This window comes from Mastigoproctus giganteus, chromosome 3, assembly GCF_048544385.1.
Source record: "Mastigoproctus giganteus isolate SK-2022 chromosome 3, ASM4854438v1, whole genome shotgun sequence".
Lineage (NCBI taxonomy): Eukaryota > Metazoa > Arthropoda > Arachnida > Uropygi > Thelyphonidae > Mastigoproctus > Mastigoproctus giganteus.
In genome coordinates, this window is record NC_143577.1 from 253299797 (window position 1) to 253315021 (window position 15225).

The 15225-nt window shown below is 34.5% G+C and overlaps 1 protein-coding gene across 2 annotated transcripts in view; it reads right to left on the reverse strand.

Moving 5' to 3' along the window:
* Window positions 1-13917, reverse strand: part of LOC150089041 (uncharacterized) — a 78164-nt gene extending 64247 nt beyond the window's left edge. Inside the window, exons 1-3 of one of the 2 annotated variants that reach the window (XM_090371016.1) lie at window positions 13797-13917; window positions 8086-8246; window positions 3058-3191 (exon numbers count right to left, since the gene is read on the reverse strand). In XM_090371016.1, the coding sequence (XP_090227142.1) occupies window positions 3058-3191; window positions 8086-8246; window positions 13797-13837 (336 nt within the window). In that variant the 5' untranslated portion in view covers window positions 13838-13917. Of the gene's footprint in view, window positions 1-3057; window positions 3192-8085; window positions 8247-13474; window positions 13542-13796 lie in introns of those variants that run through there. The other variant, XM_090371017.1, reaches the window with a different exon arrangement.
* Between the last annotated feature and the right edge of the window lie 1308 nt (window positions 13918-15225).

Sequence of the window (15225 nt, forward strand, 5' to 3'; positions counted from 1 at the left end):
ACACAAGTAATTATAGACCTGTTAGTTTCGTTCGTTCGTTATTTGGTTTTTAGGAGCATTAGCAACTAAGGCCATATTGCTCCGGGATATGCGGTGGTCATTCCTTGACCTTTCCGCATACTCCGTATTTGGTGGTGACGGGCTCGAACCCTCGGTCTAATCAAGAAGCATGTGCTACGCACTGCTGCTCCTTCCCACCTGGCTACGGAGGCGCCCCCTGTTAGTTTAACTTCGGTTCCAGGAAAATTAATGGAGGCACTGGTTAAAGAAGCACTGCAGGATCATCTGGACAAGAATTCAGTATAGCTCAGACACAGCATGGGTTTGTTAAGGGCAGGCAGGTCTTGTCTGACCAATTTGATTGGATACTATGATGTAGTCACAAAAGAACTGGATGCAGGGAATAACTTTGATATTATATATTTGGATCTTAGAAAGGCTTTTGATACTGTTGCGCATGGAAGACTGCTGCACAAATTGGAGAAGTGTGGCATTCGAGGCAAATTGCTGCTATGGATAAAGGGATGGTTGAGTGGCAGAAGACAGAGAGTGGTAATCAATGGACACTGCTCAACGTGGACTAATGTTATTAGTGGAGTTCCTCAGGGTTCAGTGTTGGGTCCATTGTTGTTTTCTGTATTTATAAATGATATTGATGATGGTGTATCAGGCTTAATGTCCAAGTTTGCAGACGATACAAAGGTTGGCAGGGTTGTTAAGGACACTACTGATACTATGCTGCTGCAACAGGATCTGGAAAGGTTGAGCAGATGGGCTGAGAGGTGGCAAATGAAGTTTAACATTGACAAATGTAAAGTACTACATATGGGAAACAGTAACCCCAGATCAACGTATCAACTCTGTGGTACTACGCTGACAGTGGTAGAGAATGAAAAGGACCTGGGGGTAATTGTGCAGGCAGATATGAAGTTCTCTGAGCAGTGCAGACGAGCTGCAAGGGTAGCTCATGGTGTCTTGTCAATGATATACAGGAATTTTTCTAGCAGGGACAGGGATGTGATTATTCCCTTGTATAAGGCATTGGTCAGGCCACACCTTGAGTACTGTATACAGGTCTGGAGGCCTCATTTCAAGAAGGATGTAGAGCTGATGGAACGAGTACAGAGAAGGGCAACAAGATTAGTGAATGGAACAAAGGGTTGCTCTTACGAAGAAAGGCTTAAGTTTTGCAAATTACAGAGCCTGGAGACTAGGCATCGCCGAGGTGATCTGATAGAGGTGTACAAGGCTTTGAATGGCTTGAGCATGCTCAATGCCGATGGGATTCTTCCTCTTGCTCAGAATAATCACCTGAGAGGGCATAAATTCAAATTGAGGAAGGACGGATGTTGGATAGATGTGCGGAAATTCGCCTTTAGCCAGCGGGCAGTTGGTTTGTGGAATAGACTTCCATCGCTTGTTGTTGAAGTTGATAGCCTAAACAAATTTAAGGCTCAGCTGGACAGGTGTTTCGAACGAATTGAGGGGTGAAATGGGAGTAGTGGTTGTTTTTTTTTTTTTTTTTTTTTTTTTGGCTGATGCTGAATAAGCTTGCTTTCTTCATCATATGCCTCTACTAATGCTAATGCTAACTTCTTGCCTCCATTCTTTGCTCTCTTAGCTAGTGCTTTTTCATACCTAGCCTTTGCCATCACTATGGTACTATTACTGGTCAACTTGTAGTTTACGTAGGCTTCAGTATTTTTCATCACTCTGCAACTTTCCCATACCATCTTTTTCTGCTCTATTAGACTGGCCAGCTGTGTACTCACATCCATCTTAGAATCTTCCTCCTCCCAAATTTTTTTAAATGGTATATATATACTTTTGTGACTTCTATGATTATTGCTTTAAAGGTATTCCAAGATTCTAATGTATTTACCTACCCTCTGCAATATGCCCAGTTGAGAGTAACATCAAACAGTCATAGTCCCCTACCTAAAATTAAAATCCATGCTTTTACCTTTAATGACTGCAACATGTTTCTTCAACTAACAAACATGTCATCACTCCCTGCTAATGGTTCTTCCTGTACTGCGAGCCCTATGATATTATCTGATCCTTGAGTAAAGATCAGGTCAAGAATATAATTACTCCTATTATTTCCTCTGACGTGCTGGTACAAATAATAATCATCTAGTTTATTTAAAAATTTTGTTTCCCATACATTTTCCTCCAACTTACTTCAATCAATTAGGGGCAAACTGAAATCCCCCTAATAAGACAGCCTCTTCTTTCTATTTCACCTGCATGTTGATACCCCTTGTCATACTCTTTGTAATCTTTTACTGTTCCTGCACTACCTTTGTTTAAGTGAATTCAAGCAAAGTGAATCTGTTGGAATGGGTGCACAGAAGTGCAACAGGATTTGTTAATACACAAAAGAAACTGCAGAATTTGCAGGAATGAAGTCTTATGAACAAAGGCTTCAATTCTGCAGCATATGGAAACAAGGCACCTACAAGGAGACTTGATTGAGGAGTTAAGGATTTAAATAAGTGCCGATGGCATCCTCACTCTCTATCAGATCTTTATCATATATAAAGGAACACTCTTTATCACATATAAAGGAACATAAATTTAAATTGAAAAAGGATGCACAGGAAAGATGTGCAAAAATTTGCTTTCAGCCAGAGTAACTGATTGCTGAAACAAACTTCCATCTGGCATTGTGAAGTGGGTAGATGGAATAAATTTAAGGAAGGAAGGATTAGACAAATTATCAGATGGAATAAACAGATATGGCTAATTTTTTTTTCTCTCCTTTGGCTGAATCTGTATAAGCCTGCTTCCAAGCATCATTTATCATTACAAAAAAAAAAAAAATAATAATAAATTTTTTTTTAAATATACTGGTATCAATTCGTGTCTTCTAACCTTAACACAAGTCTCTAATTTCAATTTAGAATTTCATCCCTGGCACATAAGTCAACCTTAATGGTAGGCATATGATGAAACAGTAAAAGTACAATGAATTAGTTACAGGTGGAACTAAGCTTCAATTTAATTTTTAAAAATTCATAACTCAATAATGTTCTAAAATATATCACTACTCACCATTGGCAATCTCTTGTTTGGATCAGCTCCATGTTGGACAAAAAGATGTGCAAGTGGAAGATTTACAGGTTTCGGTGACCCATCAATGTTATGACTACATAGAACAATGTACAGAGGAACTCGTTCGTATGGACCTGCATAAACACATTAGAAATGTTTGTTTCAAACTGATTCCACAGAAATATAACACACCAATTCTAATATTCTTAAGATTTACTGTTTGTAGGTTGAAATCATTAAATCACACATGCTACCTCTCTTTGCTCCAAGACACAAGCCCACCTGACTTATTCAGGTTCCAGTTCACCTGGGCCCCCTGCTTAAAATAATAAATGAACATAAGGTCAGAGAGATGACTAAAAGCAAATTCCTTACATCCAGTATACAATTATCTTTTTTTACTTTTGTTCCTCTTTCAGAATTATCCATCACCCATCACAAAGATACCAGAAAGTCATTCCAAAATGAATTAACGGAAATGCAGGAAAGGTAGCCAGAATCTCTGGGAGATTTCAGTAGTTACCCATATATTCTTGCTAGCTATCTAGAATTTGCATTAATTCAGTAATATCATTTTTAATGGAGATGAAAAAGATCAGGCCAAATTGATGAAACCATTCTTCTTTGTGATTTTAATATGCATTAGTATTAAGTATTAGTAGTAAAGATGAACAGTTGTTCAGAGTGTTTGAGTAGAACTTAGTTCTTTGCAAAGTTAGAAATTTTGCAAAAAGTCTATACAAGACACTGATGGATTCTGGAGGACCAGAAAGAACCACAAACTTGACAATCTTATTCAGGGTGCGGACATTGTCAAATTTGTGAAGAGCCAGAGACTTGCCTGGTTGAGACATGTTATGAGAATGGATGACAACAGAACAACTAAGAGGATAATGAAATCAAAACCTACCGGTAGGAGGGCAAGAGGAAGACTGCAGAAAAGATGGATGGATGGATGACATAGAAGAGGACTTAAAGATCATGAGAATAAGAAATTGGAGAAGTTTGACTTCTGGGAGGGCTTATTGGTGGAACATCGTTGAGAAGGCTAAGACCCACCCTGGGTTATAATGGCAGAAGAAGAAAAAGTAAAATGGAAGAGTGGTGGAAGCAAATTCTGCCATCTTATGTAACACATCATAAAAAATGATAAAATGCTGTGAAGTGTTATATGTAACCTGCTTCTTACAAATATTTATCTTGCTCTTTAAATTAACATAAAATCTACAAGACTGTGCCAAAATGCATTCCAATAACTGATTACGCTGACTAAAAGCAAATTTCTTACATCCAATGTACAATTATCTTTTTTTACTTTTGTTCATCTTTCTGAATTATCCTAGAAAGTGAAAATATGCCTCCATCATCATGTTTCTCAACCCTTTTTATGGTCTTAGACACCTCGATCATATCCCCAAACAGCTGACTAGCTTCCAAACTTTGTAGCTTACAGAAATGGAGTCCTTTTCCATGTGAGTATCTCTTTGCATTCACACTTAATTTGCAAAGGCCTGCTGACCTTATTGCCAAAAAGGACAATATTATGTAATTTATTTTCTATTTAAATAAAAAACAAGTTTTTGTTTTTGCACCTATAATGAGATTAGGCACCGATTTAATTTACACAAATTGAAAGTCATTTAAGGACTCAGATATCTGATATTCACTTAGAAGACTAACTCAAGTTGCATACAATAAGATGGAGCCTAATATCCAGTTGTTATCTAATAAATAACAAACCCAAAAATCTCATTAGTTAATTATCAAAAAAGATGTTTCAGCTGAAACCAATGAATTCTGATGAGTTTAACTCATTAAAAATGTGCAATCGAAGTGGTTTCAGCCGAGACATCTTTTTTGGTAAACAACTCAACCACCAAAGCATCAAATCTTCAACTCATTAGTTAACTCATATTAAATTATTTTTTACAATAGTACAGTTTTTTCTAATTATTCTTGTATAATACACAGAGAGAATGTTAAATTATTGCTATAAATTTTCATTTGAATAACAATTTAGAAAATAATTTATTATCTTTATAATTATATTTTTTTAAATTTTGTGTTCATATAAAAGGTAGGTGGATGTATTATGATGAGAATATTGTAAATATGTATGTTTTATTTAAATTTATTTCCCTTTTCTATAGTTATATGTAATAAAATTTAATACTGATAATTAAGTATGTTTTACTTCATAAGTAGTGGTTCGAAGGATCGGGGCAGCCTTTCCACTATTTCCGAAAATGAATATGGCCTTTTATTCAAAAAAGGTTGCCCACCAATGCTATATGCAGTACTTTGCATTTGTCAAAGAGTTAAACTTCAGTTGCCACTTCTCAGCCCATCAGCCCAAATTTTCTAGATCCTGTTGCAGTAGCACACTGCCATTACTGCATTAACAACCCTGCCAACTTTTGTATCATCTTTCAACACTAAGCCTGATATACCTTCATCAATATTATTGATAAATATACAAAACAACAGTGGATCCAACACCAAACCCTGTGGGACTCCACTAATAACATTAGTCCATGAACAGCAGCACCAATTGATTACCACCCTCTGTCTTCTCCCACTCTACCATCCTTTTATCCATTGTAGCAATTTACCCTTAATACCATTCTGCTCCAATTTCTACAGTAGTCTTCCATTGCAACAGTGTCAAAAGCTTTCCTGATATCCAAGTATATGATATCAAAATTATTTTTTGCATCCAGTTCCTTTGTAACCACATCATAATAACCAATCAAATTTGTCAGACAAGACTTTCCCTTAACAAACCCATGCTGTGTCTGAATTATTGCTGCAGTCTTGTATAGATGATCCTGCAATGCATCTTTAAACCAGTGACTCCATTATTTTACGAGGAACAGAAGTTAAGCTAACTGGTCTGTAACTACTCGTAGTAGTAGTAGTGGCATGTGATGCAAGAAAGCAAGTGTATGAGCTTATGCAGCATCAGCCAAAAAAAAAAAAAAAAATCACACCATTCCCTCCAAATGCCTGTCCAGTTCCTCCTTAAATTTATTTAACCTATCAACTTCCACAACGACAGATGGAAGTTTGTTCCAGCAATTAACCACCCGCTGGTTAAAGGCAAATTTCCGCACATCTATTCTACATCTGTCTTTTCTTAATTTGAATTTATGCCCCTTTAGGTTCGTAATCTGAACAAGTGGAAGGATCCCATCAGAATTCAGCGTGCTCAATCCATTCAAGGCCTTATACACCTCAATCAGATCACAGTGCAGGTGTCTAGTCTCCAGCCACTGCAATTTGCAGAATTTAAGCCTCTCTTGGTAAGAGGATCCGTTCATTCTCCTCACCAATCTTGTTGCCCTTCTCTGTACACACTCAAGCAAATCTACATCCTTCCTAAAATGAGGCCTCCAGACCTGTACGCAGTACTCAAGGCGTGGCCTGACCACTGTCTTATACAGAGGGACAATCACCTCCTTTTCCCTGCTAGCAAAATTCCTATAAATCATTGACAAAACCCCATGATCTGCCCTGGCAGCCTGTCTGCATTGCTCAGAAAACTTCATGTCACCTTTCGATCCCCCTTTGTGAATTGGGGATACATTTGCACATCTCCAGTCCGTGGGGAGTCCAAGGATGCTCTCATAATTATGGCTAGTGGTTTGCTTACTTCCTTTGCCGCCTCTTTTAATATAACTGGATAGATCCCATCCACCCTAGGTGCCCTTCTTATGTTTAACTTCAACAATTTCTTATTACAAAATCATTAAGCACCCTGCTACAATTTGATAACCTTCTGGCATTTTCAAACCTTAATAACTCCTCATGTGTGAATGTAGATGCAAAATACTCATTCAGTTTGTTTGCTATCTGAGCAGGATCATCAACAGTCGAACCATCAATATCAAGTGGACCAATCAGATTCATCCCCTTCCTTTTAGAGTTTATATAAGTAAAGAAATCCTTGCTGTTTTTCTTGGCATCCTTTGCTAAAGATTTCTCATAATCTGCTTTCGCCTGCCTAACCTCCTTTGTGACTTGATCATAGACTAGCTTATATCTGCCATAGGATTCTGTGTCGCCTGATAATTTATATGCATCCCGTGCATTTTTCTTCTCTGTCACGAGTCTCATTAGTTCATTTGATAACCATTAAATCCTAAACCTTGAACAATATTTAGCTTCCAAGATTAATTCCTTGAATGCTTCCCAATTAGAATTTGCTGTTGGTAACATCATCAGTTGATCCCACTGTACAGAATTTAAGAACTGTCTGAGACCACTGTACTCACCTTTACGGAAGCAAAAACCCTTTCCTTTACCCCTAATGGTAATTATATCTTTAAGTAAATCCCACATCAGTACACTGTGATCACTGCCACCTAGTGGTTCCTTTATCTGCAAATTCTTAATACACAAATGATCACTGCTGATAACCAGATCAAGCATATTACCCTCTCTGGTTGCCTCTCGAACATGCTGCTGCAAGTGGGTATATGGGATGTATTTACCTAATTGTTATTTTATATTGTACTTTATACGTAGTCTTATAGTTCTAGTTACACTGCTTATTTTTATTTTTAATTTAGATAATAGTTTTTGTAGATTACTACTTAATATACGTAACACCATTGTTTCGTTCGAATCTTGCAGCCATTGTTTTTGTATAGAGTTGTAGGGAATTCAAATTTTTAATTGTGGTAACTAAGTAGATCTAACGTAAAATTATATAGCGTATTACGCATCACTGCATTTAGGATTCTATTAGATAGTGTAGTATTGACACTACATCCCATAGTATTTACAATTAGTACACAAATATCAGTATCAGGGAAGTGGACAATGTGAATAAATTTAGGGAAGTTTTGGGTATATTATGGGAAGGAATGAGCAATCAAAGTTTTTTTTTTTTTGTCACCTGAAAAAAAAAAAAAAAAAAAAAACGATGGCACCTGCCATCATATTTCCAATACTAATGCTACTAACATAAAATACTGCATTAAAATTAATTTTCTCTTAAAATGAAAAAATTTAAAAACAATTTACCTTCATTGAAGTACAAAGGATCTGAAGCATTATCATGGACTAATGAAAGTGCCGTGTTATAATCATCATTCTCTAGTGCAATTGTCAAAGCTGTGTCATTTATTCCTAACTGGACATTGAAATTATAAGGGGGACTGTCTGCCATTTTAATAACTTGTACCCTACAGGAAAAATAAAGATTCTTAATCAATACGTTTCATGTGATTAAGCATACTGTCCTCTAAAATGTAGTGTTACAGATAAGAGTGATAGAGCCTTTCAGTCAATTACATAAAAAATAAAGATTCAAAATAGAATTAATGCCAATTATTATTACTCAAGATAAAGCAAAACTAGCCTGTAATTTGTGTGTTTCTGAAGCTATCAGTGGATTCTTCCTCTTTCTCTGGAGGACTTTTAATATTTTTCCTTAATTTAAATCATCTCTTAATCGGTATTAAGAGATTAATTAAACTGGCATTATCTCTCTTCTATTAATAATAACAGGAATCTATCTGAGACAGCAATTCCCAAGTTATGAGGCATATCTAAGGAAGAGGTTAAGGCACAATTTTATGTGAGAAGTGGCATAGTTCTTCTCCTTAACAGTAAAATATAGAAGATCTGGTAATGGGTACCAGCAAGCCCTCCAATCACAGAAAATATTCTGTTAAAAAATATATACATAAGTAGACCACAGAAGTCTCAGCTCTCTGTCAGGAGGTTGGTAATTATACTACAAATAGTGCTGTTATATTCAGTGGTTAATTTATTTCATTTGTTAACTGTGATTTACAATGTTTGCTTAATTTTTTTTTTTCAATGATCTATTTTATCAAAAGAATCAAAAAATTGGGGAAACATTCATGTCTATAGTTGGATAGGGGCTCACATCTGATGAGTATGGGCTTGGCACACCCAGGGTCCTCAGCTGGATATAGTCATTCTTCTCTTTCTTGGTGATTTCCTTCTAACCCTCTCTCCCTGGGTAAATCAGGATTTTTTTTTTTTTTGGCTGGTGCAACAAAAGCCTCAGGTTTCCTTGCACCAAATAGCTAATGATAATAATAAAAAGTATACCAAGAAATGATATTATGCAAAAAACTCCTTTACCCATCACACCAAGTACACCACTCCTTGCTAAACTATTTAACATAATCCTTATTGATATCTACTTCCACATCACAACAGTGAAGTGCATGAATTATACAAGTTGGCAATAAAAGCAATTATTCAAATATATAATTTTATAATTAAAAATTAATTTAATTGTGATTAATATAAACTCAATTTCCAATCAAGAACGTTCAAATTATGTCTTTGTTCATGCAAAACTGGACAGTAAAGTATACAAAACATATATCAAAGAGCAGTTTTAATAACAAAATACGTTTAATTTCTGTAATTTCTTAAAAAACTTTTTCCTAGTACCTTAAAATATTTAGTGGAGCTTATTAATATTTATTTAAAAAAATGTTTGTAGCCTGTTGAATAATATGCCGACATAAACCTTGAAATCACTATTACTGTTTGTTTCAAGCTAAAAATCATTACCCAAATTGATGGGAGAATAAATAGAAAAATATATATTTTTAATGCAAAAGATGCCCAAAAGTTTTTGTATATGCATGTGCTATTAAATAAACATATCAGTGGATTCTAACTAGATTTATGTTTCAAGAAAAACAATCTATTAACCCAAATTTTCATTATTTCTTTCAATTTAAATAAAATGGTTTAGTACCATTTACTCAGGCTTTAAATTAATAAAAATGTATTAAATGGAATTAAAATTATTACAACTCTTTGGCACTTTCTACTCATTCTGAATCCTACTTCTATGGTCTCAAAGGTATTTGGGGTTACAGAATGTCAGCTGCTTTTGATTTTGTTATAAAAGAATCACGAGAAGTAGAAGACTAAGAAATACTCTTCTACAGTACAGGATAATGTTGAACTTTGTTGTTAATTCAACAGGGATAAGACTGTAATGTTAAATCACAAAACTAAGTGCTTTTGAAATGTTATTATGCAGACTTAAATTGCAACAGAAAAGCCAGGGACAGTGTTTCCTTTCAAGACTTTTATAAAGGGCAAAAAAAATCCCTAATTATAACGTATCTATAGAAAATGAAATAAAATGTCATCCATAACAAATATCACATTATCAATGGTATTAAAACAAATTTCTGATGCAGTGGGGAAAATCTATGTAGTTCAGAATTATTAACAAATTATGGAGTTTATTATAGTTATTAGGATTATTAATGTTTATCACAAAATGGGTAGGTATGGCCTTGATCAGGTTCATCTTAATCAATAAATTTATTTTAATTAAATTTAAATTATGAGTGCAATTTACATGGTGATATACTTTTGATGTACAAAGAAATACTTATCCATAATCTAAATAAACTAGCTCAATACTGGACTGATTTTAATGTCAAAAGTCATTAATCCTTAATTAAAAGTCTGTTCACTTATTTATTCAAAATGAGAAAAATGGCTTTAAATTAAAACCGAATCTGGTAGGTATATATAAATTAAAAAAATTTTCTTTTATATTTGGGGACACCTACATGAGATCAGAAGTGGTATTGGATCAAAACATCTCTTTTAATAATAGGCATCAAAAAACAAGTTTTTGATACCTAAAAAATACTACTTTTATAACCCATACACGCTTTGCACCCAAAATTAATAAAATAAATTTTATAAATTAAAGATGCTTGAATAATCACAAATTATTACTTTGAAGTAATCATTTTGTAATGTTCATGAAATTTGGGTTAATATACATGACTAATTTTTTCATGAAAAAATTAGTCATGTATATGTATACTGAAAGCGTAAATTATGTATATTTTCTAAAGAGAAAAATTAATTTTTTAATATTCTAACATTTTTTTTTCTGCCTTTTAGGTACTTTTTATGTATTTTATTTTTTGCTAAATTCAGAACAGGGTATGCACTCTAGACTATTGGTATTTTTTAATTGTGTGGGTTGTTTTAAGTGTGGGTTTTTTAATAGACTTTCATTTTTGACTAGTGAAAACAGGTTAGGTTAGTTTACGCCACTAATTTGGGCCAGATTCAAGCAATTAATGATGTCCATAATCAGTAAAACTTTAGAAGAGAGCAAAAGAAGTGTGGGTTTTTAATACTTTCATTTTTGGCTAGTGAAAAAGGTTAGGTTATGCCACTAATTCGGGATGGATTCAAGCAGACTAGCGAAAAAAGGTCGGGTTATGTTTTGCTGGAGTGCACACCCTGTTCTGAATTTACCTTATTTTATGTTCCATTGTTCTACACAACAAAAAAAAAAAAAAAAAAAAAATTATTTATTTATTACATTAATAATAGAATAAACACAGCATTGCACAAAATGTTGCATACAATGGCAAGTAGATATAATAGTAGTATAAAAATCAAATTAACTATTTACCATAAAAAAAAAAAATTAATAACACCTTTTGAACTTAAATCCAGATGTTTTATGTATACTGAAAGCCCAAAAGTGAATTTATAATTTTTCATTCCAATATACATTTTTAAATAAAGAAACAACTGATATTTTGTGTTAACACGGGTAACACTCACAGTTGGTTTAGACAATGTTACCCATAAATTAGTCCATAAACAAAATGGAGCAATTTATTATTATTACTAGCCATGTAGTGCAAGGAAGCCTGAGGCTTATGATGCACCAGCTAAAAAAAAATTTCCAAGTTACCCTGAGAGAGAGCAAGAAAGAAAGAGAGAGAGAGAGAGAGAGAGAGAGAGAGAGAGAGAGAGAGTCGGAAGTAGAAGGGAATTACCAAGAAAGAGAAAAATGATGATATCCAGCTGAGGACCCTGGGTGTGCCAAGCCCATACTCACCAGATGTGAGCCCCTTACTTGATATTCAAGTATGCAAAGTAGTTTTGAAAATGTATTGGAAAGCTGATAATGGCACATTGCAAAAGCAGCAAAAACAATTTGAAACTAGCTACAATCCAAGATCATAGCCAGGAAATCAAGAAATCCTGTATATCCAGGTGATACAAACACTTGATCAAGTTTCCTATTCGCTCTTCAATGATGCCAATAACACACGATTAGAAGACAGCTCAAGTTAGTGGCTAAAGAGCTATAGCCCCCCCCACACACACAACCAAAATAATGTGGAATTTTTCACTGCTGCATGGTGATTAAAACTTAACAATTTCCCAGAACACTGCTTTAGTCCTCCCTCCCCTACTTTAAAAAATTCTAGGCCTATCTCCTGTATACAATGTTATAAATCAACATTTTAAACATCTGAGGTAATGAATCATGTAAACATTATCATTAGCCATATGGTGCAAGGAAGTCTGAGGCTTTTACTGCACTAGCCAAAAAAAAAAAATTCTGATTTATCGTGTGTGTGTGTGTGAGAGTGAGAGAGAGAGAGAGAGAGAGAAAACAAGAGTTAGAAGGGAATTGCCAATAAAGAGAAAAATGATGATATCCAGCTCAGGACCCTGGGTGTGCCAAGCCCATACTCACCAGATGTGAGCCCCTGTTTCACTATATTCCATAAATGATTCTTTATTTATAAAGAAAATATTCCACCATTAAATGTATATATATATTCATTTGGAACAGCCTACACAAAAAAGACTCATGTCCATTCTTGAATATTCTATACATCCACAGTGTATACTGGAATTTCAGTTCTCACCTGAAGTTAATACTCTCTGCTAAGTTCTTGAGTAAGCATATATCAAATGTAGCTTCACTGGATTCATTCAAGATTCATATAATTATTACAGATTCATATAATCTGTAACTTTAATTACACTCCATTAAAAATAATAATAAATGCATTATATACTCACTAAAAGATTTGTAAAGCTACTTCATGGCTTAATAGATGTGCCAAAATAATAATTTCATTGTCTAAGGCAGGCCAGAGTAATATATTCTTCTCTGCTAACAGGTAGAATTTTTTAATTCTTCTCTGCTAACAGGTAGAAAAATTTAATAAGGCTACCCAACTATTTCCCTAATTATTCAATCACTCTTACCAATCAATGGATAGTGAAACTGCTATTTCTAGAACAGTAAATATTGTAAGATTAAGATGATTTTCAATGGACCTTTAAACCCCACTGGCTGTCATGTTCAGTAAACTCTCATATTGCAATCCATTTAACTGCCAAAATTTTTAAATAACATAGTGAAACAAACTAAAAGATAACAAATTTTTTGAGTTATTCTGCTTCTTTATTTTGTTTGAATTGCGTTTTATTAAGTCAGCAGACTCCTTTTGTTTCACATGCACAACTAATATACCGGTGAAAACAGTATAATCTTAAAATTCAACCGTAAAAAAAATTTAAAGTCAAAATACATTTATTTTAATATAATTCACTGATCATATCTCACACTCATTCCTATCTCTATGCTAAACTGAATTTTATGTGTGATCCCAACTTCCTGCGGGCTGTCCCTGGTAGTTTTTTTTTTTTACCTTCTTGGCTAGTAAAATGATTTATTTGATAAACTCACTGTATAAAATAAAATTTTATATAAAAAACAAAAAAAAATATTTTCAATCTTATCTGTAAAAAAATTTACGAATAAAGCAGAAATAGAATTTTCATACAGTAGTATATAGTTCAGTACACCATTTGAATTCTCACAAAAATAAGGAGACAAAACACAATAACAAGATTATTCTAATATTATTGTAAAAGAATATACCAACCTAAAACGAAATATTTTGAAAAAGTTTAAGGATTGACACATCCATATACTATTTCACATTTCCAATGCTACTACATTTGAAATATCAAAAAATATACACAGTATATAAATTATACTGTATATATTTAAATGAACCATCTTTGTACATGACAGTCACTACTTCCTGATGAGATACCATGAAGAAAGTTCGAAGATAAGTATATCATTTTTCAATAAACAGGTTCTTGTTTTCGAAGATGTTGAATTTTGTCTCTGATTTTTAACATTAAATATTTTTTTTATTATTTTTATTCAAGAAATTCGATAATGCCGTCAAAAAAAAAAATTGTCACAAACAACACAAAAGACTAAAGGATCTATAATAATGAATAATATATTGCGTATCACAGAGTATGTGTTGCCTATGGCCTTCTAAATATTATTCGTAGTTCTTGGGCTAATAATCTAAAGATATATTCAAATATAATACAATTAATAGAAACAAAAAATAACACATTCAAAATTATATTAAGGAATTAATTTTGAAAGTTGTAGTACAAAAGCTGCCTGTGAGTTATATGCAATTTTGTGCAGATTATGCTCGTATAACCCCAGGGGCTCACATCTGGTGAGTATGGGCTTGGCACACCCAGGGTTCTGAGCAGGATATCATCATTCTTCTCTTTCTTGGTGATTCCCTTCTCTCTCTCTCTCTCTCTCTCTCTCTCTCTCTCTCTCTCTCTCTCTCAGGGTAATTCAGAAATTTTTTTTCAGCTGGTGCAGCATAAGCCTCAGGCTTCCTTGCACTATTTGGCTAATAATAATAAGGAATTGATAACATCCACAACTACTGGTACAAGAAACTCACTTGCACACACAAGCACTTAGAAGAGCAGTTCACTCGAATGACAAGCACCCGGAGACAATCCCGAATTTTCTCACTGAAGGAGTCACATATCTGAAGCCTAAAGACGAAGATACAAGAAATCCGGCGCAGGCCAATCATCTGCATCCCAACGATGTACAAGATCCTGACCAGCTGCATAACCAAGTAGTGGTCTAGCACTCAGACCACTTAGAGAGTCAGAACATAATGGTCGAACAGCAGAAAGAATGCAAGCGAATGAGCAAAGGATGCAAGGAGCAATTAACCATAGATGCCGCAATTATGGAGTAAGCCTACAAGAAGCACCGCAACTAATACACGGCCTACATCGATTACCGCAAGGCCTTCGACTCCGTACCTCATAGATGGCTAATAGAGACCCTGAAGATCTACAAGGTCAATCCGATAGTGACAAACTTCCTAGGAACAAAAATGGCGAAATGGAGTACCACCATTAAGGTTGAGAACATCACAACAAGACCAATCCCGATTAGAAGTGGAATCTGTCAGGGAGATGCTCTGAGCTCACTTTGGTTCTGTCTAGCACTCAACCCGCTATCCAACA